Source organism: Lutra lutra, chromosome 16 (assembly GCF_902655055.1).
Source record: "Lutra lutra chromosome 16, mLutLut1.2, whole genome shotgun sequence".
Taxonomy (NCBI): Eukaryota; Metazoa; Chordata; class Mammalia; order Carnivora; family Mustelidae; genus Lutra; species Lutra lutra.
Window position 1 is genome coordinate 25842492 of NC_062293.1, and position 24480 is coordinate 25866971.

Genomic DNA, 24480 nt, shown 5'->3' on the forward strand with positions numbered 1-24480 from the left:
CCTCCATTGCTGTCCTCCTCCTCCTCTGGATGAAGGGTCAAGACAGCGTGAACCTGACGTGTATGCCCCTCTCTGGTGCCCAGTGCCACCTTGCCCCGCCAGGACCAGAGCTGGAACAGGCACGGGGGGCTGAGCTTGCAGGACAGCCGCTCTCCATTCATGCCTCAGGCCGGGCGCGGAGTTGTGCCCTAGGCCTGAAAGAGCCAGGCGGATGGGGGATGAGAAGCACGGGTTGCAGTCCCTGATGCCACCCTACATGGTGCACTGCGGGGGGTCAAGGCTGCCCCAGGAGAGACGCGGGTACCAACTGGCGTCCAGTTAGCTGACTTCGGGCCCCGGAAGGGGCTGGCCCAACGCACTCTTGTCCTGGCCGCCTCCCCACCCACTGCAAACACTCCGCTCCAGCTGGCGCGCCTCGGGGCGGGTGTGTGTGTGTGTGGGGGGGGGTGCTTCGCGGCTCCCTTGGCCTCTGGCTCCCAACCCAGGGAGGGGGGTGGCAGCCCAGGACCCGCGCGCTAAACGGGGCTCCGGGGATGGACGCGCCGCGGCCTCGTCTCCCTGCCCGCACTCACGGCCCGCGGGCTCCCCTTCTGCGAAATCAACAAGCTCTTGCGCCCCCAAACCTAGGCCTCTAGTGGTCGGGAGGGGAGCCGGCCGAAGCTGGAGGCCTTCGGATCCGGAGGGAAACGTCTTCGAGGTGGGAGGGGAGGGCCTCGGGTCCCAGGGGAAGGTGGTCCCGAGCCTAGCCGCTTCCTCCACGCCTCGCCCCGCCTCGTCCCGCCCCGCCCCGCGGGACCCAGTCCTCCGCACCCCATAGGCAGAGGCGACCCTCCCCGCCCCTCTGCGCTCGCCCCGCCTCCGCTTTACTTTAAAAGTAAGCCGCCTCGGCTTTTACTTTAAAAGTTTCCTGGGGCCGGGACGCGCATAGAGAGCCATGGCCATCTACGTCGGGATGCTGCGCCTCGCGACGCTGTGCGCCAGGGGCCCGGGGGTGCTGGGGACCCGCCCCATCCTCGCGGGCGGTGGGCAGGAAGCGAGACTGCAGGCCGTCCGCCCCCTCAGGTACGCGGCCCGCCTCCCCACCTCCCCCGCGGGAGGGAGTTTAGGGGGTCCTGCAGAGCTTCCCTGGGGGCCAATCCCACTCTGGTTGGGAAGCCCGAGGCTGCAGCACCTCTGGATGGCACGCGCTGGGGAGCAGGTACCCCGCACCCAGCGCCTAGGCAACAGGAAATGCTGGCCTGGCTCGCGCGCACTGGGGCTGCAGCTGGTGGCTGGCAATGACCCTGCACGGACTCCGGGTTCTGGTTCCAGGACTCTTGGTTCTTTCCATGCATGATGAGCACACCGAGGGCCAGGAGCCTGGGCCTTCGGAGGTCTAGCCTGAGGAAAAGGGGCAGGGGCAAGCCTCTGTCTTCAGAACACTGCCTCTGAGCTGGACCGCCCTTCAGGGATAAACATGGGGATCTTTGGCCTGTCTTGGCAGTCCGTTAAGCTCAGCGGTCTCCCCTCTCCTCTGTAGGTGCTGAGAACATTGCTTTTGCACCTTGCAACCTGCTAGACCTGTTCTCTTCTGTTCTCAGAGCAAAAGGTGGGATGGGGGCTGGCAGGTGCCCATTGCCCCAGGATTCACTGCCCCCCAGCAGTGTAGTAAGTAGTGCTCTCTTCTTTAAGACTGCAAGTGTGATCGTTTGTTGGTTGCTTAAGCAGATCTGGGGTCCTACTGATGGTATCACTGGTGGTTATCTTCAGCAACCCGATGGGGGAGGCCTGAACACCACTGAGTGGGCCCTGGCACCCAGATGGGCCGGGAACTAAGTTGTGGGGGAGGAGGACAAAGGGGCTTCTTCTCTGAGAGAACTGTTTGGTTAACAAAAATAGGATGGGGGGTGCAGATTGGAGGGAGGTGCAAATTCCTCTTTTGGCTAAAACTCTAAGATCACAGTGTTTTGAACTTGCTGGTTCCTGGTAACTAAAAAGCACACAGTGCTTTAAGATGGCTACGCCTAGTTTTCTGGGAAAACCCTGTGGCTCAAGGCTGGTCAGTAGATGCATTTGTGATGAAGGCAGCTGGGTTTTGGGATGCCTGGGTGGCTCAGTCAGTTAAGCATCTGCCTTTGGCTCAGGTCAGGATCCGAGGGCTCTGGGATTGAGTCCCACATCGGGCTCCTTGCTCAGCGGGGAGCCTGCTTCTCCCTCCTGCTGTGTGCGCTCTCTCTCTCTCTCTCTGACACATAAATAAAATCTTAAAAAAAAAGACAGCTGGGTCTTCTCACCATGCCTCCCTAGGCAAATTCCACCATCAGTCCCCCAACCCTCCAAGCCCCACCTCTGGACCGCTCAGTGAGAGCCTTCTTACAACATGAGGACCCCAAGGAAAGTTCCTCCTAAAAGCATACATGTTTCATGATGCTAAATCAGGCCCCTTCTGGTCACATAGCAAAACTCTTAACCTTTGACATTTTTGTGCTTAAACACCAGAACCCTTACCCGGTACAGGCCTACAATCTCAGGGTACAGGCACCAAGCCTTAAAGAAATTCTGCCTCTGCAACAGGAGGAGATCCATTTGTCCAGAGAGAGAAGGTTTCCTGAGCATTTGGCCTAATTTCTTCCCATCCCTTCCATGCGCTTGAACCCTTTTCTACTGACTATGGTGATTTGGCCTGATATCACTCCCTCTTTCCCCTTCAGAAACCCTCCAGAGTCTCAAGCAGTCAACCCTGAGCACATAGGTCATGTCAAACACCTGGTGGGTGCTATGGAGATAGGAGCCAAGGAACCCAGTCTTCCAGAGACGTGCAGCCTAGTGGGGGGAAAGTAAGTCCAGTGACCACTACTCAGTGTTCCAAGTGTAATGGTATGGACAGCTCCTGGGCTTCTGCTCTCCGCTTTTTCTGATCTAGTCACACATGAAGCCTGCTTTTCTGCTACCCAACCCTCCCCCCATCCCAGACCTATTGTTTATCCTGCTTCTCACCTTCCCCAGTTTTGCCTGTTAGGAAAGAGCAAGAACTTTGCAGCCAGACTGCCTGGGGTTATAGCCCTGGCTTCTCCACCTACCCACTGTGTGACCTTGAGTGCATTGCCTAACTAACCTCTGAGCCTGGTGACTTTGTCATCAATGCTACCTACTTGCTGGATTGATGAAGTTTTGCTTTGCTCAGCCTTTTCTTTGGGGCAGGTCTGGTCCCTGTGACCTTCAAATGGCATCTGGCTAGGAATTCCAACGGATTTAAAAGTAGGAGAGGGGCACCTGGGTGGTTCAATCAGTTAAACGTCGAACTCCTGATTTTGGCCCAGGTCATGATGCCAGACCAGGATCCAGGGATCGAGTTCCACATTGGGCTCCTTGCTCAGTGGAGAGCCTGCTTCTCCCTCTGCCTGCCGCCCCCCCTGCTTGTGTTCTCTTTCTCTCTCTCTCTCTCTCTGGGAAATAAGTAAATAAATAAATCTTAAAAAAAAAAAAAAAGTAGGAGAGAATCCCCCTTTCAGTGGCTTCTTTCTCCCTTGTACTTGGTTCTTCCTTTTATCTAGCTGCCCAGAAGGTAGCCTGTGCCCAGCCACAAGTCTAAACCTTGGACCTGCCAGACAATCCCCTCTCCATCAAAACTGGGGTTGTTCCAAGTCTTTCCCCTGGAAGGAAAGAAGAAGCTGTCTTATTGTTCTCCAGATCTCCTGAACCACCAGCTCCTTCCTCTTGTCCACACATCCCCTTCCCCAAGGAAATGGGTGGGCTAGTCTGGGGCTTCAGGGAGCCTTGGAGATAAAATTCCTTGATGAACTTGAGATGAACAGGCTTCCTCCAGACCTCTGAAGCTGGCCTGGGGCTGCCTCACATTTGCATCTGGGGTGATGGATGCACTTGGAGCCGAGAAAGACGGAAAGAACATTGGCTTAAGCCTTTCAGAATTAGGAATGATGATCAGAGCTGGGGCTCCGGTGACTCCATGCTAATTGTAGGTCAGAAGGGTAAGTGAACTTCACGGACTGCCCCCTAGGGGAATGGCTGTACAGGTGGGACCAGTATTAGAAATTGTTAAATGCTGTCCCTATGTGAGGGGATTGTATTAAGCCAGGAAGCATTTTGGTTGGAAACCGTAATTGTTACCAAAAAAGAGACTCTTCCCATAACTCCCCAAAGATGAGTAACAATTGAGCTGGTAATGATTTACACATGACACCAGGGATCCTCCAGTTTAAATGTAACAATAAAAAATAAACTATAAGGGGGCGCCTGGGTGGCTCAGTGGGTTAAGCCTCTGCCTTCGGCTCAGGTCATGGTCTCAGGGTCCTGGGATCGAGTCCCGCATCGGGCTCTCTGCTCAGCAGGGAGCCTGCTTCCCCCTCTCTCTGCCTGCCTCTCTGCCTACTTGTGATTTCTCTCTCTCTGTCAAATAAATAAATAAAATCTTTAAAAAATAATAAAATAAAATAAAAATAAACTATAGGGGGCGCCTGGGTGGCTCATTTGGTTAAGCGACTGCCTTCAGCTCAGGTCATGATCCTGGAGTCCTGGGATTGAGGCCCACATCGGACTCCCTGCTCGGCGGGGAGTCTGCTTCTCCCGGTGACCTCTCTCCTCTCATGCTCTCTCTCTCTCTCTCTCTCTCTCAAATAAATAAATAAAATCATTAAAAATTTATTAAAAAAAAACTATAAACTTAGACTTTGTAACCAGTGAATGGTACATATAAGTTTGGTTACCCTTTCCTACCTCTCATGCAATAGATGGCAATGTACTCTGGAGGTTGCCGACGGGTATAAAGATCAATGAGCTTGTTTTCACTGAGTTCTTTGCCTAAAATCGATCTACAGGGAAGACCATAGACCCCCGAAACAAGGCAGAAAGGGTGCTGTTCCTTGGAGGACGGCAATTAAAGCAAGGAAGAATCTGATTGGTGGGAATGGGACTGGGAGAGACTTGCTGCTGAGGCTGGAGTTTGAAGCTGCTCCCTCTAATGATAGGGCTGTAGTCTGAAGTATGAAGCCCATATCCTTGCATGAAATTTTGTCTATGCTTGAACTCTTCTGAATCCTGGATATCAAGCCCTCCCAACCTCCCCCACATTCTTTAATTTTTTAAAAAAATATTTTATTTAGGGGCACCTGGGCGGCTCAGTCATTAAGCGTCTGCCTTCAGCTCAGGTCATGATCTTAGGCTCCTAGGATTGAGCCCCGCATTGGGCTCCCTCTTCGCCGGGAAGCCTGCTTCTCCCTCTCCCACTCCCCCCTGCTTGTGTTCTGTCTCTTGCGCTATGTCTCTCTCTCTCTGCCAAATAACTAAATTAAATATTTTTTAAAGATTTTATTATTTATTTGGCTTAGAGAGAGTGAGCACATGCAAGGGGTGGGTCAGAGGGAGAGGACGGAGAGGACTCTCTGCTGAGCAGGGAACCCCACAGGATCCTGGGATCAGGACCTGAGCCAAAGGCAGCTGCTTAACCAACTGAGCCACCCAGGTGCCCCCACATTCTTTAATTTATTCCATCTATAGGCAGAAACGTTGAAGCCAGGCAGATCTGGGTTCAAATGAACCATTTTAGCTGGTTGCTTTGGGACTAAGTTGAACTTGACCTTTCCCATATGTGAATAATGTTGTTTGAGAGTTAAATAATGTCACATTAAGAAACTTTTTAACTCACAGCCTAGTGCTAAAGAGATTGTCAACCCACTGCAGTGGTGAGCTGTTATACAGGAAATGCTTGCTAACAATGGGTTTGTGCATTCCTATAACAACCTCAAGGCCCACAGTTTAGGAACTTGGGAGAGTAGGAGGGAGACAGTTCTGGCAAGGTAATTGCCTAAACCAAGCTGGGCTGCTTGGGGTATGTAACATGCCTGTGTTCGCATTTTTTTTTTTTTTTGGCTTATCATAATGTTGAACAAACTAAAGTACAGGATGTAGTTTCATTCTTTGAATAGGACTTGCTGGGAGCATGTCCTAATAAATGACAGGTACCAATAATTCTGCCACTTGTCCCTCCCTTCAAAAATAAACAAGCTCTGTCTCCAGCTTACCGATCCTGTTTTATGAACCCTGTCGGTGCTGTCGGTCCGTGTTTCTCCCTGAAGGAATCAGATGACAGGGGAGCAAGGTCCACACCTATACTTTCTAATTCCGAATGGCTTTAGGCAATTCACTCAATCTCTCTGTCCCTTGGCTAGTTGGTAAAATAGCCACTTAGACAAGAAACACTCTACATTTCTGTAGACATTCCGTGATTCCTAAGGAGGCTGGGCTTTGAGCCCGATCCCCTAATTCAGGAGCACTGCGGTTGAAGTATGAAGCCTTCCCACTCACGTGAAGTCTTGCTTGTGTAGAACCCTAATGAATTCCTTGCAACCTCCTGACACTCTTTGATTCTCTCTAGTCCTCCAGGAGAACAAAAAACATTGAGGGTTTTGTCTCTAGAAAGCTAAGGTCAGAAGCTAACCTCCTCTGTACCTTCGTGATCCCATCAAGGAGCAAGTGTTCTGAGTCAGCCCAAATCCTTTCCCGGGGGCTCCGTAAAAGTAACCCAAGGGACGACCCACAGCGTCAATGCCTTGCAACCCCCAAGAACTTCAGGCTTTCAGAAATAGCTTCCTGAGTTTGCTAGACTCGAATAATAATTTCCAATGTTTCATTGTAGGATGACTTGCTCATCTCTTTACTGTAGTTCGTATCACTCTACAGTTCTTTGTAGTCCCTTGTAGGCTATTGGCTCCTTCAGGAAGGTTATGTTGGGTGGTAAAAAGATCATGGGACTGGGACACCTGGGTGGCTCAGTGGGTTAAAGCCTCTGCCTTCGGCTCAGGTCATGATCCCAGCATCCTGGGATGGAGGCCCGCATCAGGCTCTCTGCTTGGCGGGGAGCCTTCTTCCCTTCCTCTCTCTCTGCCTGCCTCTCTGCCTACTTGTGATCTCTCTCTGTCAAGTAAATAAATAAAATATTTTTTAAAAAAAGATCATGGGACTTTATGACATAATCACAATGCATGAATCTTAAGAGTACAGTTTGGTGCATTTTAACACAACTGTGTACTCAACACCCCAAGAGCTAGAACCCAGCCTTCACTCTAAAGCAGTGTTCTTCATTGGGGAGGGTATGTGCTATGATGAGTGCTGTGAAGTGTGTAAACCTGGCAATTCACAGACCTGTACCCCTGGGGCTTGTAATACATTATATGTTAATTAAAATAAATTAAAAAAAAATAAAGCAGTGTTATTCAATAGAGACATACCATGAGCCACACATGCAATTGTAAGTTTTCTAGTAGCCATATTAAGAAGGTAATAAGAAATAGGTGACATTAGTTTTAATGACACATTTTCTTTGACTTAGTATAGTCAAAATATCATTTTAGCATATGACCAATCTTTTAAAAATTACCAACTGAAGTGTTTTACATTCTTTTTTTTTTTTTTTTAAATAAAGTCTTCCAAACCGGGTGTGTATTTAACACTCACAGAAAACCTTCACGCAGACTAGCAACATTTCAAGTGCTCCATAACCACATGTGACTAGCGGTTATCCTATAGACAGCACAGGTCTAGAAATTTCTCTCATACCCGTTTCCAGTCAATGCCCTTCCCTAACCAGAGGCTACCACTGCGGTTTTGACTTCTAATCTCCATAGGTTAATTTTGCCGATCCTTGAATCTTAGAGTATATGCTTTTGTGTCTGGCTTCTTTTGCTCAAAAACCAAGGGATGTCTTGGGGAGGACGGACCCATTAACCTTGACAAAAATTCATGAGAGTGTGTGTATTATGCATTGAACCGTTTAGCTTTCCTTGATAACTCTGGGGGAAAGGACATGATCTCACCTGCCCAACATTTTACTTCTTGGGTGTGATGACAGAAAGGCATATTGAGAAGTGGGGCCCCAGATGCGTCAAGGGTTAACAGTCCCCAATATTATATAATCTAAGGACCTTTTTTTAAGTTAACCTTTTTATTTCGAGATAAGTCAAAATTCACATGCAGTTGTAAGAAATAATGCAAACAGGAACACCTGGGTGGCTCAGTGGGTTAAGCCTCTGCCTTTGGTTCAGGTCATGATCTCAGGGTTCTGGGATCGAGCCCCACATCGGGCTCTCTGCTCAGCAGGGAGCCTGCTTCCCCCTCTCTCTCTGCCTGTCTCTCTGCCTACTTGTGATCTCTCCCTCTCTGTCAAATAAATAAATAAAATCTTAAAAAAAAAAAAAAGAAAGAAAGAACACAAACAGATCCCATATACCCTTTATCTGGTTTCCCTGAATGGTAACCTCTTGCAAAATTAGTACAGTATCACAAGGGTACTTCAATTTTCTCTTTCATGACTACACTTAATTCTTTCTCATCTCCAGGCCTTGCTTAACCTCTAGCAATCTTCCATGATTTTGAAATTTAAAGATATGGTGTAGACAGAATCATATTGTATGCTATGTTTTGCAATTGGTTTTTTTGTTCTGAGGAATTCTCTGGAAATTCATCCAGGTTTCTTTGCATGTCAATAGTTCCTTTCTTATTATTGCTAACCAGTATTCTTTGTTACGGATGCGCAGTTGGCTTACCCATTCGTTCATTGGAAGATACTTGGATTGTTTCCAATGTCTTCATATAAGGCTGCTATAAGTATTCGTGTACAGATTTTTGTGTGAACATAAGCCTTCATTTCCCTGGGAACAGAATTCTTTATTTGGGATCATGGCCCCCAATGTGTAATTGCCGGCTCATATGGTAGTTGCCTATTTCGCTTTTAAAAGAAACTGCCTGTTTTCCAGGATGACTGAACCATTTTATGATCCCACCAACAATGCGTGAGTCATCAGCATTCTCACCATCGTCTATTTTTTATTTTCGCCATTCTGATAGGTATGTAGTAATACTGTGGTTTTCATATGAATTACCCTAATGTTGAATGATGTTGACTATCTTTCCATAGGCTTATTTGCCATCTTTGATGAAATGTATCTTCATGTCTTTTACCCATTTTGTAGTTGGATTCTTTGGGGTTTTTAACTGTTGAGTTTACAGAGTTCTTTATGTATTCTAAGGACTAGTCCTCTGTTAGATATGTGGTTTGCAAATATTTTCTCCCATTCTGTGCCTTGTCTTTTTACCCTCTTAAGAGGGTTGAACAGAGCAAAAGGTTTTCATTTTTACAAGGCCTGGTTACCAATTTTACAGACCACGTTTGTGGTGTCAAGTCTAAAAAATTTTGCCTAGCCCTAGATCCTAAAGACTTTTCTCCCATGTTTTTTTTTCTCAATATTTTGTAGCTTTGTGTTTTATATGCAAGACTGATCTATTTTGAGGATTGTTTCTTTTTCCTAAAAGAGACTTGAATCAAAATTTCTTTTTAAAACATCAGTCATTCTGGGCCATCAATTAAGAAAATGACCATTCACTTGTCACTCAGCACCTTCATTTTCTTGGACAATAGCTGTATGTTGTCGCTGGTATAAATGTGTCACCCGTTTCTGCAGGTACCTGAAAATTATAACTTTATTTCAGAACAGACAACTGTTACCTGTTCAAAGTTGTCCTCTCCTGCCCAAGCATGAGCCAACTCTACTCCCATGTCAAGTGCCACTCCCAGGTCAACCAGCAGTCTAGTGTCTTTGTGTAACTTAGGGAGAGGAGAGAACACAGCCCCATGGGGTGTGTATCAGTGAGTGGTCCAGGAGCTGGAAGAATGGTGTGTTGGATAGTGAGGATATGAATCTTGGTGTGCAAGGAGGATAAAAGAGGAGAACCAGCCTTTCCTTCACCACGAACTTGGCGTTGCACTGGCCCGTGTACCTACAACTGTGTCTCATAGACGGAATGTGTTGACTGAGGACAGAGGCTTGCTGTGAGTACAGCACATGAACTTCAGAGACAGACTGGGTTTTCTCATCATGTAAATGTTGATCTTGCCCTGGCCTTTCACATGATGGGACCAGTGCATCTCCCTCTGTCCATGCCCGGAAGATGTTCCATCTTTTGAATGTTTTAGGTGCCCTTCTTGGGAATTCACCAATCTTCTTGTATTTTCCTTCATGAATATTTCATATGGAAGAGAAAATTAACCATAATCACATGACAAAAAAACGAACACCAAAGGACCTATCACCCCAAATGAACATAGAGCCATACTTGTTACAGAAAATTGTGCATAAAAGAACTAAAACAGGGGCGCCCGGGTGGCTTAGTTGGTTAAGCAGCTGCCTTCGGCTCAGGGTCATGATTCCAGGGTCCTGGGATCGAGCCCCGCATTGGGCTCCCTGCTCAGCGGAGAGCCTGCTTCTCTCTCTCCCCCTCTCCCTGCCGCTTTGCTTACTTGTGCTCTCTCTCTAGCTCTCTGTCAAATAAATTAAAAAAAAAAAATTAAAAAGAAGCTTTAAAAAAAAAAAAAGAACTAAAACATGGATCAAATTCCAGTCCCTTTTATAGCCATCCTGTAACCCACCTCTTCACCGAGAGCCAGTGGCATAGATTGAATGCATGTTGTGTCTGAGTGCATTTTTTTGTTTTTCATATGTCTCCGTTCCATAAACAGTATATTCTTATCATTCAGAAGGCACCTCAAATCACACCAAGCAAGTAATAAGTGCTTCTGGTTTTCCAATTTTTGTCTTCATAAACAATACTTGGGTTTTCATAATCTCAGCACAAGTTGTACCGGAATGCCCTTCCCTTTTTCTCTCAACAGTGTGTTTTAAAGATCTATTTACACAGACATTGTAGATCTGGATTATTCCTGTTCCATTATATAACTGTGTCTCCAGCAGCACAATTTAACCCAACACAATTGGTGGGTTAAAGGGTTGAAGTTCCAGCTTTTCTGGAAATTGCCCTGAAGAGGATGTGCTGCTGTGACCTCCAGTAGCAACCCAGAGTCCCATGTCCGAAAGTCCTCACAAATGCTTAGTGTTACTGAATGAACACAGGAACTTTTTGTTCCTCTGGTAGGGGCCAAAGTGTATCTCACTGTGGGCTGAATGGACATTTCCCTGATTAGCCGTGAGACTGGGCTCTTCTGAAATGTCTTCTGTGAATTTTCTGTTCATATTCTTTGCCTGTTTATTATGTTAGATTACTTGTCCTTATTGATTCATGAGTTTGTTTGCTTTAAATACAAGCTGAATACTAATCCCTGGTCTCTTACGTATAAGATGAAATTTTAAACCCGGACAGCTGCTTGTCTTTTAGCTTTGTGTATGGTTTATGTTTTTCTTAGGGCCCCGGGGACCAGCCTGGCATCAAATGCTTGTAGAGGGGGGAAGGGCAGAGGCCAGTCCATGACTTGGAACAAAAATAGGCTATTGCTTTCAATTTCGTTTCTAAAGCCTTCTTGCTGGTAGCTGACATGGCACCTTGCCTAGGGGAGCAGTGGTCTGCCTCAGCATGGGGTGTGTTCCCACAGTCCCCAGGAGCCCTCAAATCTAGTTACCCTCCCTGCTTCGGGGCTTCTGAAAGGATTAAGAGCTTTGCCCAGGGTGGGCACCTGGGTGGCTCAGTGGGTTGAGCCGCTCGCTGCCTTCGGCTCAGGTCATGATCTCAGGGTCCTGGGATCGAGTCCCACATCGGGCTCTCTGCTCAGCAGGGACCCTGCTTCCCTCTCTCTCTGCCTGCTTCTCTGTCTACTTGTGATCTCTCTCTGTCAAATAAATAATAAAAATAAAATCTTAAAAAAAAAAAAAAAAAGAAAAGAAAAGAGCTTTGCCCAGGGTAATCTGGGTCATTCCAGCACCCAGCAAGGACAGGATTCACCTTTGAGCCGGTGCCAAGCACCTCCTTCCAGCAGGTAATATGTAACAGGAGGTGGAAGAGTTTCTTCCCCCAAGGAGACCCTGCAGACATGTTTGCCTAGGTGGCCTGATTGAGCCTGCCTCCCTTGACTCCTCTGGGGCCCAGTTCTACCCCCATCGGGACTGTGTGATCCTTGGCACCCATGGTGGCCTCTGGCCTGGACTTTAGTTGCCAACCCTAGAATGTCCAGAATGCCACGGGAGCTCCCCAAACCAGCCAGCTCCTCTATTCTGTCTAGATCCCCCCTGCAAAGCCAGGCTGGACCGGGCAGGATCAACACTGGGGCACAAGACTTTCCAGCCTGGTGACATCAGGAAACTGGCTAGGCAGTTATGGGGTCCACAGGTGGTTGGCACCAGGATGAGGGAACTAGAACATGAGAACGGGACAGTGAGATCAGAGGCTGTGAAGGCAAATCAGTTTCCACAAGTAAATCTCAGAAAAGGACCAGCGTATGCTGGAGGTCTGGGGGGTGGGGGTTCAGGGTTCAGTGGGGCTATTTCTCCAGGCACCTGTGGCACTTAGAGGGCCCCCTGGTTTGCAGCTCCAGACCCCATAGGGCCTCCGGGGGAGGTTGTGGAAGGGCTGCAGTTTAAAGAGAAACACACACAGAAAGGGGTCCAGGGGTGACCCCCACCAGATGTGGAACCATAAGGAAATAAACCTCTTGCTTCTTCATTCATAAAAAATGAAGAGGGGCGCCCAGTTGGCTCAATCGGTTGGGTGTTTCCCATCGGCTCAGGTCCTGATCCCAGGGTCCTGGGATCAAGCCCCGAATGGGGCTTCTTCCTCAGTGGGGAGCCTGCTTCTCCCTCTCTGCCTGCCTGCCTCTTCCCCTGCTTGTGACTTCGCGCGCTCTCTCTCTCTCTCTGTCAAATAAATAAATAAAATCTTAAAAAATAAATACATAAATAAAATTTAAAAAGAACAATCCTTGTATAGATGATCCAAGACCGATGATCATAGAACACACACGTACGTGGAAGCTCTCTTTAAGCCGTGAGATTCACTTTGTATATTTTGGAAGCCTTGGGAAGTCTGGGGTTTGAATCCCAGCTTGGCTACTTATTGGCATTTCTTTGAGCTTCATTCCCAAATGAAGGTGGGTATGTATCTTGGTCAGGGAGTGGCTATGAAGATCACAAGAGATCCTAAGAATGGAGTCTTTAGGAGAGAACTGGCATGAGGACGCATTGGTAAATGTCAATTCTCATTATTCTGAAATGCACTGTTTCACCTAAAATGTATTAGACATTTTCCATCTCGTTAAATACAGAGAGTGTCTTCATTTTTTTTAATGGCATAGGGTTCTTTTGTACAGATGCTCTGTATTTACTTATATAATCCCTTACTTAAAAAATAAAGTGTTTTTTTCTCAATTCTTTGCTAAGTAGCAATTAACATCCTTATTCATACCTTGAGGCATTCATGTGTTTTATTCGTTGTTTGTTTTTTAGGATAGCATGACTGGCCGAAGGATTTGCGTATTCAAATGTTGACAGATATTACTAAATCAGAAGGGATCCAGATTTGAGGGTTCTGAAGCTAATATAATTTGAGCTGCCGTCTTTATTAAAAAAAAAGACAAAATTACAAAACTCAAATTTAATGCAAATTGGATATTAATGTGAGAAAACAGTTTGCCATGTGTGAATTGCTGGGACTTTGAAGATTCAGACCCTTTTCTATTGAGATTTCTTTCCGCAGTTTGGCAGAAATGCTGACATATCAATGCTTCTTGGTTTGCCATTAACCTCCCTTTTTAATTCCCAGGAAGTCCCAGCTCGAGGTGGTAGGGGAGGGGTCTCCTGGAACATAAGGAGTATTACAGCTTCTGTCCTCACTGCCCTTTAAAAATCTTTTGCTGGGGCACCTGGGTGGCGCAGTCGTTAAGCATCTGCCTTCGGCTCTGGTTGTGATCCGAGGGTCCTGGGATCCAGCCCCGCGTCAGGCTCCCTGCTCAGCGGGAAGCCTGCTTCTCCCTCTCCCACTCCCCCTGCTGTGTTCCCTCTCTTGCTGTCTCTCTCTGTCAAATAAATAAATAAATAAAATCTTTTTAAAAATAAAATAAAAATCTTGTACCCGTTTTACACCCTGGCCCATTTCTCCACATCCTTGCCAACATTCTGTATTATCAATCGTTCTTGTTTTTGTGTCGAGATTAACAATCATGTTACTGATCTTCTCTAGTTAGGGAACTTTTGCTGGCAATACCGAGGACAGCGCTATAATCTGTGGGCTCTGTGCTGAGTACCTCCGCTTGTTATCCCGGGATAAGCTCGCAGACTGGCTGCTCGGAGCCAAGGACACCACAGACTGGCCCCTGCGGCGGGGACGGCCTTTCATTTAGCTGAAACTGCTCTGCAGGACGGCCTTGCGGTCCTCTTTGACAAGAATACCTGTCATGGAGTTTTTTTTTTTTGTTTTTTGTTTTTTTTTTTTTTTAAGATTTTATTTATTAATTTGACAGACAGAGATCACAAGTAGGCAGAGAGGCAGGCAGAGAGAGAGAGAGAGGAGGTAGCAGGCTCTCTTCTGAGCAGAGAGCCCGATGCGGGGCTCGATCCCAGGACCCTGAGACCATGACCTGAGCCAAAGGCAGAGGCTTTAACCCACTGAGCCACCCAGGTGCCCCTGTCATGGAGTTTTGAAATGAGACTCAGGCTCCTCTGGAAAGACAGCAGTCCCTGGTTTGGGCAGAGGATTGGTGATTTGTTCTATTTTGCCCTGTAATGACTTCTCATTTATTCCAGAATCAGACAGAATTCTGAATTATTTTCAACATACACGTGATTTTGGAATAACAGCTTTTGGGGCCCGGTGGTATAATAATCCAGATGAATGACCAAAATGATTGAATTTAGAATACCAGCTGCTGAAGTGGCAAAGAGTAGGTCTCTCCCTCCCTCCCCACCCTTTCTCTCCCTGCAAATACACACACACAGTACACATACCACACACAGGCACCACACACACACACCACACGCCAGACATACACACACACCAAACACACAAACCACACACCACACACACATGCACATACACCACATACACAGGCATCACACACATATACCACAACACCAGACACACACACCACACACCAGACACACACAGACACACACCAAACACACATACCACACACCACACAAAAACATGCACATACACCACACACACAGGCACCACACACATACATCACACACCAGACACACACACCACACACCAAACACATACCACACACACATGCACACACCAGACACAAGTACCACATGCACACACAAGCACACACACCACACACAAGCACCACATGCGAGATACACACACCACACAAACACAGACACCAGACACACCATACCGCACATACACCACACACCACACACATGCCACACCACACCACACATACCACACCACTCACACCACACCCACACACACACACACACCACATATATGCACCAGACACACACACCACACACCCAAGCACCATACACACACCACACACTAGACACACACATACCACACATCCCACAGTATTTTGCCACCCCTTGAAAATAAGTTGCAGACATTACAATATCAATATTTTCCACTTTTGTTGATCTCTTGGGAAACAAATGCCTCATAGTTGTTCTCTGATTTGTGAAGGGGACATCTTTCCCGATGCTTACCTGCCACGCGTCGTCCTTCTTCCTTGAGTGTGTGGCAGGTCTGTGTTTCACTTGTCAGTGCCACTCGGTCTGTTTTTGTGGAAAGTTCTCTGTGATCGAATGATGGGGCCCTGTTAATTAACTTGTACTGCAGCGTCTTGAACATTTGCTTATCCTCGCCCTCAATTTTCTCCACTTGTAAGACAAGGACAAAAGTGCTGGGGAGGATTTCCCTGAGGAAACAGGCAGGAGAGCCTTGCAAGGCGGGGTGTTGCTGTGCTCTTTCTGCCTTCAGGTCACATACCCTGTGGGACATTTACCTGGCACTGCCCTTCCCCACTGACAGTGCCCATCTTTTTCATAAATCAGAATCACCACACTCCTGACTTGTCTTAAAAATCTCTACAGAGGGGCGCCTGGGTGGCTCAGTGGGTTAAACCCTCTGCCTTGGCTCAGGTCATGATCTCAGGGTCCTGGGATCGAGCCCCACATGGGGCTCTCTGCTCAGCAGAGAGCCTGCTTCCCCCCTCTCTCTCTGCCTGCCTCTCTGCCTACTTGTGATCTCTCTCTGTCAAATAAATAAATAAAATCTTAAAAAAAAAATCTCTACAGACATTCCTTTTTTTTTTTTTTTTTTTTTTTAAGATTTATTTATTCAGGGGCACCTGGGTGGCTCAGTGGGTTAAAGCCTCTGCCTTTGGCTCAGGTCATGACCCCCGGGGTCCTGGGATCGAGCCCCACATCGGGCTCTTCACTCAGCAGGGAGCCTGTTTCCCCCTCTCTCTCTGCCTGCCTCTCTGCCAACTTGTGATCTCTGTAAAATAAATAAATAAAATCTTTAATTAAAAAAAAGATTTATTCATTCATTTGAGAGAGACACACACGGAGAGAGCACGAACAGGGAGGAGAGGGAGAGGGAGAAGCAGACTCCCTGCTGAGCTGGCAGCCCAACGTGGAACCCAATCCCACCACCTGGAGGTCATGACCTGAGCTGGAGGCAGAGGTTAACCATCTGAGCCTCCAGGTGCCACCCACAGACATTCCTAGAAATGACATTGTAAAGCAGATGGTTATCCAGTGGTTCTGGTTTCCCTTTGGGGCCATATTCCAATTGGGGGCAACCTTCTGGACCACGGCCTTGTGTCCAGTAAGCCATTCTGAAAAACAAGCAATATGCCATGCACTGCTCTGTGCTCCTGAATGGGGCGGGGCAGGGGGCCGGGGGGGGGGGGGGTGGTGCACATCCCTGTATGAGACGGGTTGGTTGGGCCAATAGTCACAGTGTCCCGTGAATGGCACGGAGGACATACACACTGCTTTCCCATCTGCCAGCATTCTCAGGAAGGAAAACCCTGATGCATTCAGAAAGGAGATTTTTTCTTTCTTCGAGTAATTTCTAGAACAGAGATCACCAACAGATGTGTCTGCTAGGCTTGCCCAGCATGAGTTATCAAGGGATGGATGGATTTTGCACGGAAGTGACACAGGCTGTTTTTACTTTTTGTGACAAAGTGGCAAATAGAGGACACAATCTGTCACTGAATGTAGTTTATGAATTATGAGTGAAGCAACACTAGCTTAAGCCGTAGGAGAGTTTTCTTTTAAACTCTGTACTGAAGTACACCGTGGGTTTAGCAAAGGGCACATAGGTTAAGTGCTTCCTTGGTGACTTTTTGATAAAATATACACGCCTGTATAACCAGTACCCAGATGGCCACTCTCCTGATCTCCATCACCGCAGATTACTTTTGACTGTTTTGTACGTAGAAATGGAATCCTACGGTATATACCTTTTTCAATCAGGTTCCTTTAACTTTTTTTTTTTGATGAGTTTCTTTCATGTTGTTGGGTATAGTCATGGTTCATTTGCTGACGCTATTGTATAACCCTGGTCCTACTGTGGATGGGATGGGTGGTTTCCATATTGGAGATAACACAAAAATCCTCGTACCCGTCTTTTGGTGAGCGCATGTCTGAATTCTGTTGGGTATATGCTTCAGAGTGGAATTATTCACGTTGTTTTTTTAAAGTGTCCAATTCAGTAGTTTTTAGTGCAGTCAAGAATCACCACAGTCAGTTTTAGAACATTTTCCTCACCTCAAAGAGAAACCCCATACCGTTAGCTATCACCTCTGTATCCTCCCTTCCCCTCAGCCCTAAGCAATCACGTAATCTACTTTCTGTCTCTATAGATTTGCCTATCTCAACATTTCATATGCATGCAGTTTTACCATATGTGGCTTTCTGTGTCTGGCTTCTTTTGCTTGTAATATCTTCAGGGTTTATCCATGTCGTAGTGGGTATTACTCCTTCATTTCCCTTTCAGGGCCAAATAATATTCCACTGAATGGATCGTCCCTATTTTGTTTATCCATTCATCCATTGCTGGAACCACTAGGTTGTTTTGACCTTTGGCTGTTTTGTGAATAGAATTGCTATGAACATTTATGCACAAGTCTGCATTTGAGCACCTGTTTTCAATTTTGGGGGGCTCAACACCTTGGAGCAGAATTGCTGGGTCATAAACTCTATGTTTAACTTTTTGGAGAAACACCAAACTGGTTTCCACATTGGCTGTGCCATTTTACATTCCCCCTGGTGATACCCAGGGGTTCCAGTTTCTGTATATGCTCACTAGCACTTGTTATTTTGTTTTTGATTTTGGTTTTTGGTGTTTTTTTTTTTTTTTATTCTAGCCTTCCAAGTGTGTGTAATCTGGTAGCTCCCCATTCCTTTTGTTTGTATTTCATGTGCTTGTGGACCTTATATTTTCTTTGGAAAAATGTCTATTCAGTGTTTCACTCATTTGTTAATGGGTCGTTATGTGCATTATTTATAATTCACGCATTTGGTGATTCCACTGAGTACCTCTTACATTCCAGGCACTGTGAGTCACTGGGGATAGAACCGTGAACATTTTAGTTGCTAACATTTAGTTGCTAACAATAAAACATCAGAGAATTCTTAAAAAACAAACAAAAAACCCCAAACCCTTGTTTCCTGGCAGCCAATGTACCCCTGAATTCTCAAGTGCCAACTCTCTGAGGGGATCTTTAGGTGGCGTTTCATCTCCAGTTCCTGGCTCCCACATATTTATATGTTCTACAATACCCAACCCAAGTAGCTGAAAGCTTTGCTAAACATTGAGAGTAGTCTCTCCTTATCCATGGGGGATACGTTCCAGGAGCCCTGGTGGATGCCTAAAACCATAGCTAGTACCGAAGCCTGTATGTACAAAGCTTTTTCCTATCCATACATACTGATGATGAAGTTTATAATTTGGGCACATAAGAAATTAACAATAACAGAATAATTATAACAATATACTATAATAAAAATTAGGTGAATGTGGTCTTTCGCTCTCTCTCAAAATATCTTATTCTCCTATACTCACCCTTCTGTGATGACATGAGACGATAAAATGCCTACGTGATGAGATGAAGTGGGTGAAGGACGTCAGCATGTGACATAAAGTGAATCTACTGCTGACCGTCTGACTGTCTGACCGTCTGACCTCATGTCAGAAGGAGGCTCCTCTGCTTAACTGTGGGTAGCTGCAGAAGAGGGGAGGACTCTTGGACTTTAGTTCTTTGAGTTAGGAACCATAGGAACTGCTGGCTCTCTTCCAACTCCATAAGCTTCCCAGCCAAATTGAAATAATGATAATAATAATAACAAACAAAAACCACTTGTCCCCGGGGCGCCTGGGTGGCTCAGTGGGTTAAGCCTCTGCCTTTGGCTCAGGTCATGGTCTCAGGGTCCTGGGATCGAGCCCCACATCGGGCTCTCTGCTCAGCGGGGAGCCTGCTTCCCCCTCTCTCTCTGCCTGCCTCTCCACCTACTTGTGATCTCTATCTGTTAAATAAATAAAAAATATTAAAAAAAAAAAAAAAAGAAAGAAAACCACTTGTCCCCTAAGCTAATCTCTACTGTCTTTTTCAGAGTTAGGTGGAATTTCTGCCACTTTGTTTAAGAACAGAAAAAGCAGTGGCTCCCTCCTTTTGCCCAAGGCCTTTGGGGCATGTTTGAAGAAGGAGGGAAGTAGAATCGACTCTGTTTGCGCTTGGGGTTTCGAAACAATGGGTGGTTCTCACATCTATGAGCAAAGTGCATTCATCCAAGTTTCTTAAGTCCTTTGGACGAGCCACCTGTGTCTGCTTCAGTCCTGCCCTGCTCCAATCCCTGTTTCTTGATGTCAATTAATAAACAGTTGTGGAAAATATAAAATGGAGATTCGACAATCTGGGGAATACGTCCAAAGCCTAGAGAACAGAATTGCCCACGCACTTCTTTCTCCCCGAATTGTGTGGGGGTGACGGGTGGTCCTCGGCTGCAGAACCAGCTACTACCAGCCCAAGCAGACCACTTGGCCTCTTTGCACTCCACTCTCTCTACCTGGAGAATGGGAGTTCATGCTTTCACCTGCCCTTCTTAGGATTTGCCTAGAATATGTCAGAGAAACCCACTCTCACTGTGGCTTCAAGGAGATGGGAGTTTTTTTTCTGGGAGACAGCCGGCCCATGGCAGCACGGTACGCCTTGCTGTCGACATCAGCTCTGCGGTGTCCAAGCTCACCAGGTGGCTCAAGATGGCTGCCATTCTCTTCCTGTCACAGATGATATTCCAGCCAGTGAAGGACAAAGAAAAGATGCCCCTTCCCGGGAAGGAAAGTTGCACATGTACCTCTCTGTAGATCTCCCTGGGCAGACCACCTGTGAGGGAAGCTTGGGAATGCAGTCTGGGGTCCGCATGGCCATGGCCAGTTGAACACCCCAAGGATGCTTTATTAAGGACAAGGGCCTACTGGGGGCCTCTGTCACAGCACCTATCAGAGCTGCCGTGAAGATAAGGGATGTAACACATGTGACAACTGAAATGGGCTTCTTTTCTGTTTTTTGTTTTGTTTTGTTTAGCAGGGATTAGAGGGGCGGGGAGAGGTTGTACATAAATCAACCTGTTGACTTACCAGCTAGAATTTCCAGGAGGCTACCGTCTGGTCTGAAATCCATGGTGAATGAGTAGAAACCCAAGTTCGGAACTAAAGAGGACGCCTGGTCACTGTGAGAATAAGAGAAAGCCTGTTGTCAGGTTCTGTTGACCGCAAAGCCATTCAGGTGGCTGAGATCAGCCCTTGGCTGCCTCCTGATCCCGATGCTGGGCTAGGCGAGACCGACTGCCAGGACTTCGAGGGCCCCGGTCATAACTGAATGTGAAAAATGCGGGTATATTAGGATGTGCCAGTTGTAAGCAAATCGAGGCAAATTTATCTTTTTTGCTCATGTCTTAGACTGCATGTATAAGCGAAATCATGCAATGTTTGTCTCTCTGTGTAACTTAACATCATGTCCTCCAGCTTCATCCTTGTTGTTACAAATGGAATTTGGCTTTTCTTTTCCCCCCAAACTGGCTTAAATTTAAAGAAGGAGTGTATTGTCTTTTGGCAGTGAAAAGTCCAGAGGAAGGTAGACATCCCATGTGGCTAGGCCTGGGGATTCAAAGCCTCACGATGAAGTCTGTGGCTGCGTCTTCCTGTCTCTGTCTCTATGTCTCTCTCCCTGCTTAACCCTGTGTTCAGTTTGTCCCTAAGCCAGGTTCTCTCCACGTGCTTGTTCTTACAACCATCGCTTTGGCAAACCCCAAGAAAAAGAGCATGCTTTTTCCCAGTGGGCAAACATGCACGCCCTCGACTACATGTGTGTGAGGTAGGGATTTGGGGTACCCAGTCTCTTTTGAGGTGACCACTGAGCGACCATTGGGAATCTGCTCAACAACTCATTAGGTTATCAGCCTGTGGGTAATGGGTGTGGGCCTTACAGGACAGCAGAGTCCTGCTGTGTGGGCTGTTTTCTGCCCCAGCTCATCTGCAGGAACCACGTGGCCTAGGTGACTCACCATAACCCTTTTAACCCGGTGGGGGCGGCTGGGTGGCTCAGTCAGATAAGTATCCAACTCTTGATCTCAGCTCTGGTCTTGACCTCGGGGTCATGAGTTCAAGCACCACACTGGGCTCCACCTTAGGCATGGAGCCTACTTAAAAAAAAAAAAAAGAAAGAGGGACGTCTGGGTAGTTCAGTCAGTTAAATATCTGCCTTCAGCTCAGGTCATGATCCCAAGGTTCTGGGATTGAGCTCAGCATCAGGCTCCTTGCTAAGCAGGAAGCCTGCTTCTCCCTCTGTCTGCTGCTCCCCCTGCCTGTGCTCGTGCTCTCTCTCTGACCACCAAAAAAAAAAAAAAAAAAAAAAAAGATTAAAAAAAACATTTGAAGGAGAAAAGATTAATTAGGTCATTTAGATAATATCCCCTTTCGGGGCACCTGGGTGTCTCAGTGGGTTAAAGCCTCTGCCTTCAGCTCAGGTCATGATCTCAGGGTCCTGGAATCGAGCCCTGAATCAGGCTCCCTGCTCAGCAGGGAGCCTGCTTCCTCTTCTCTCTCTGCCTACTTGTGATCTCTGTCTGTCAAATAAATAAATAAAATCTTAAAAAAAAAAAAAAGATAATATCCCCTTTCACCCGAGAATAACCAGCAGATCCAGTCCTTAAACTAGTCAATAGGTGGGGAAGCTGAGGCCTAGAGAGGAGAATCCCTGTATCTTTACTTGGATTCCCCAGAGAAAGAGGACTGTAGGTGGTCTGTAGTGCTGGGAGGCAGAAGTGAGGGGAAAGAGACCGAAAAAGAAGCAGGCATAGAGCGTGTTATGGAAGTCACAGCCAAGGCGACAAGGGCTTTACCCACTAGGACCTCTGAGAAGGTACAGACACCTCCCAGATCTGTTCAGCTGCAGAAGGGGAAAACTGAAGCCCCCCCAAAAGACAGAATCCCAAGGAACTGTCTCAGTGGCAGAAACCATAGATGCCCCATGGAGGTGACATGGGACACAGAAGGTGTCTGGCAGGTGCCCATCCCGCCAGCAACATACCTGGGATGAGACCCCAGACACTCCCTGCCACCCCATCTCTGATCCCAGCCTGGTGGTCACCTACTCCCCACCAAGCTACCAGGGGTGTTCCCACTGTGGAACTCCTCCTCATCTTCCTGGTCCAAAGTGGCAGCCAGGCCGAGCAGCCTCCCCACCAGCTTGCCTCGTGGCCCGCCTCCTGGAAGAGGGCAGCAGGCTCCTCTCCCATTTAGGGGGGAACCCCATTTTGCTCCCCTCTGCCCTGCATATCTGATTCTTCCCAGAAATTCTCCCCCACAAGATCCAGGCAGTCAATCAACAGAAGATACACATGGTCTTTCTGGCACAGCAGCTGGAATGGTCACCGCTGTCCCGCAGGCCCCACGCCACACCCTCTCTGATGGGAACAGGGTCTGAGGCCTGTTGTGCTCCTCGCTGCCCACCAGCCAAGGCCTCAGCAGGAGCCCGGCCCCTGTCACCCAGAGGGGCTGGTGAGCACAGGGAGGCCCAAGCCCACCATGTGATACTTTTATTTCTGGGGCCTTTTCTGCTTTTGTTTTTTAAAATAATTAATAGTTTAGTTGTTTTTGTTTTTGAGTACAGTTTGAGAGTTATAGAATAACTAAGCCTTTCTCTTGGGCCGGGGGTCCTGGGCGGGGGGGGTTCTCTAGCAGCCCCTCCCATGTCCCTGCCTGGCATCATGGAGCCCATCTCCCCACAACCCTGTCTCCCCACAGCTCCAGAGAGGCGGATGCCACCGTCCCCCTGCCCATTGGAGGCTTCAGCTACGTCCAGGGCTTCACAAACAATAGTCTTCTCCACAAGACTGTGGGGCAGTGCCTGGAAGCCACAGCACAGAGGGTCCCTGACAGAGAGGCCTTGGTCGTGTCCCAGGAAAACATCAGGCTGACCTTTGCCCAGCTCAAGGAGGAGGTGGGTCCTGGTCTGAACCCCAAAGGTGGGCAGGTACTGGGGGAACTGGAACTGCAGGGACAGCGGCAGGCTGTGGGGGTGGGGGGTGTGTAGCTGGGGCTGCCTAAGGACGGGGTGGGGGGTGGGGCATAGCAGGAGAACGGGGCAGCGCTGAGGCAGAAGAGGCCACCTGCCCCTGATGTCCCCTGTACCGCTGCTCCCTCCTGGGATACTTGTGAACTCGGAGTAGCTCCAGGCCCACGGAGGCCTGGGAATCTGCCCATCCCTCATTCTCAGTGGGATGTGATGGCAATCCCTGGGCCAAGGGCAGAGGTGGGAGTCACAGGCCCCTTCCTGCTCACCCGCCTCTCACCTCTTGTGCTCTGTTTACACCAGGTGGACAAAGCCGCTTCTGGGCTCCTGAGTCTTGGTCTCTGCAAGGGCGACAGGCTGGGCATGTGGGGACCCAACTCCTATGCATGGGTGCTCATGCAGCTGGCCACCGCCCAGGCGGGCATCATTCTGGTAAGCAGGGCCCTGACCAACACAGCTGAATGTGTAGGGGTGCATAATTCAGGGGGACTCCCCGGCTCCTCGGCCCCCAAACCACCAGAAGGTAGGGCTTTCTTCTGAAGCCTACCAAGGAGGCCCTGGAAGTGTAGGGCACTGCCTCTGACTTCATGATGTTTCTGTGCCTCCTAAGAATGGAGGGGCAGGGAGAGGGGCAGGGTTGAGTAAAGATACTGACTGACATCCCCTCACTATCTCCACCAGGTGTCGGTGAACCCAGCCTATCAGGCTATGGAACTAGAGTATGCCCTCAAGAAGGTAGGACCCTCTCCTTGGGGAGGGGCCTGGCCAGTCCTGCCAGATCGGGTGGGGGGTCAGGGAGGGCCTGCACAGGTGGGGGACCCCCAGAGTCTATCTTTCCTTAGAGGGTGGGAGGAGAGGGTGGTTGGTTGACGCGAGGCTGGTGTGTGTGTTGAAGGGGGCACATGTGTGTGTCAGGGTGGTGGTGGATGGGTGAGGTGGTGTGTGTGTGAGAGAGAGATAGAGTAATGGCTAGAACTACTCAGAGCCCCTGCCTGGAGCTCCTCGCTGACTGTGCTGGGGGGGCACGGCCCCATCCCCACAGGTAGGCTGCAAAGCCCTCGCTTTCCCCAAGCAATTCAAGACCCAGCAATACTATCAAATCTTGAAGCAGATCTGTCCAGAGTTGGAGAAGGCTGAGCCAGGGGCCTTGAACAGTCAGAGGTAAGGGTGTCCCACATTGG

General features: G+C 48.1%; 1 protein-coding gene across 2 annotated transcripts in view; it reads left to right on the forward strand.

Annotated features, from left to right (window-relative positions):
* The first annotated feature begins 885 nt into the window (after window positions 1–885).
* ACSF2 (acyl-CoA synthetase family member 2) overlaps window positions 886–24480 on the forward strand; it is a 35076-nt gene continuing 11481 nt past the window's right edge. The window contains exons 1-5 of one of the 2 annotated variants that reach the window (XM_047707758.1): window positions 887–1062; window positions 23032–23227; window positions 23603–23731; window positions 23981–24034; window positions 24342–24460. In XM_047707758.1, coding sequence (XP_047563714.1) covers window positions 935–1062; window positions 23032–23227; window positions 23603–23731; window positions 23981–24034; window positions 24342–24460 — 626 coding nt within the window. In that variant the 5' untranslated portion in view covers window positions 887–934. Of the gene's footprint in view, window positions 1063–23031; window positions 23228–23602; window positions 23732–23980; window positions 24035–24341; window positions 24461–24480 lie in introns of both variants that reach the window. The other variant, XM_047707759.1, reaches the window with a different exon arrangement.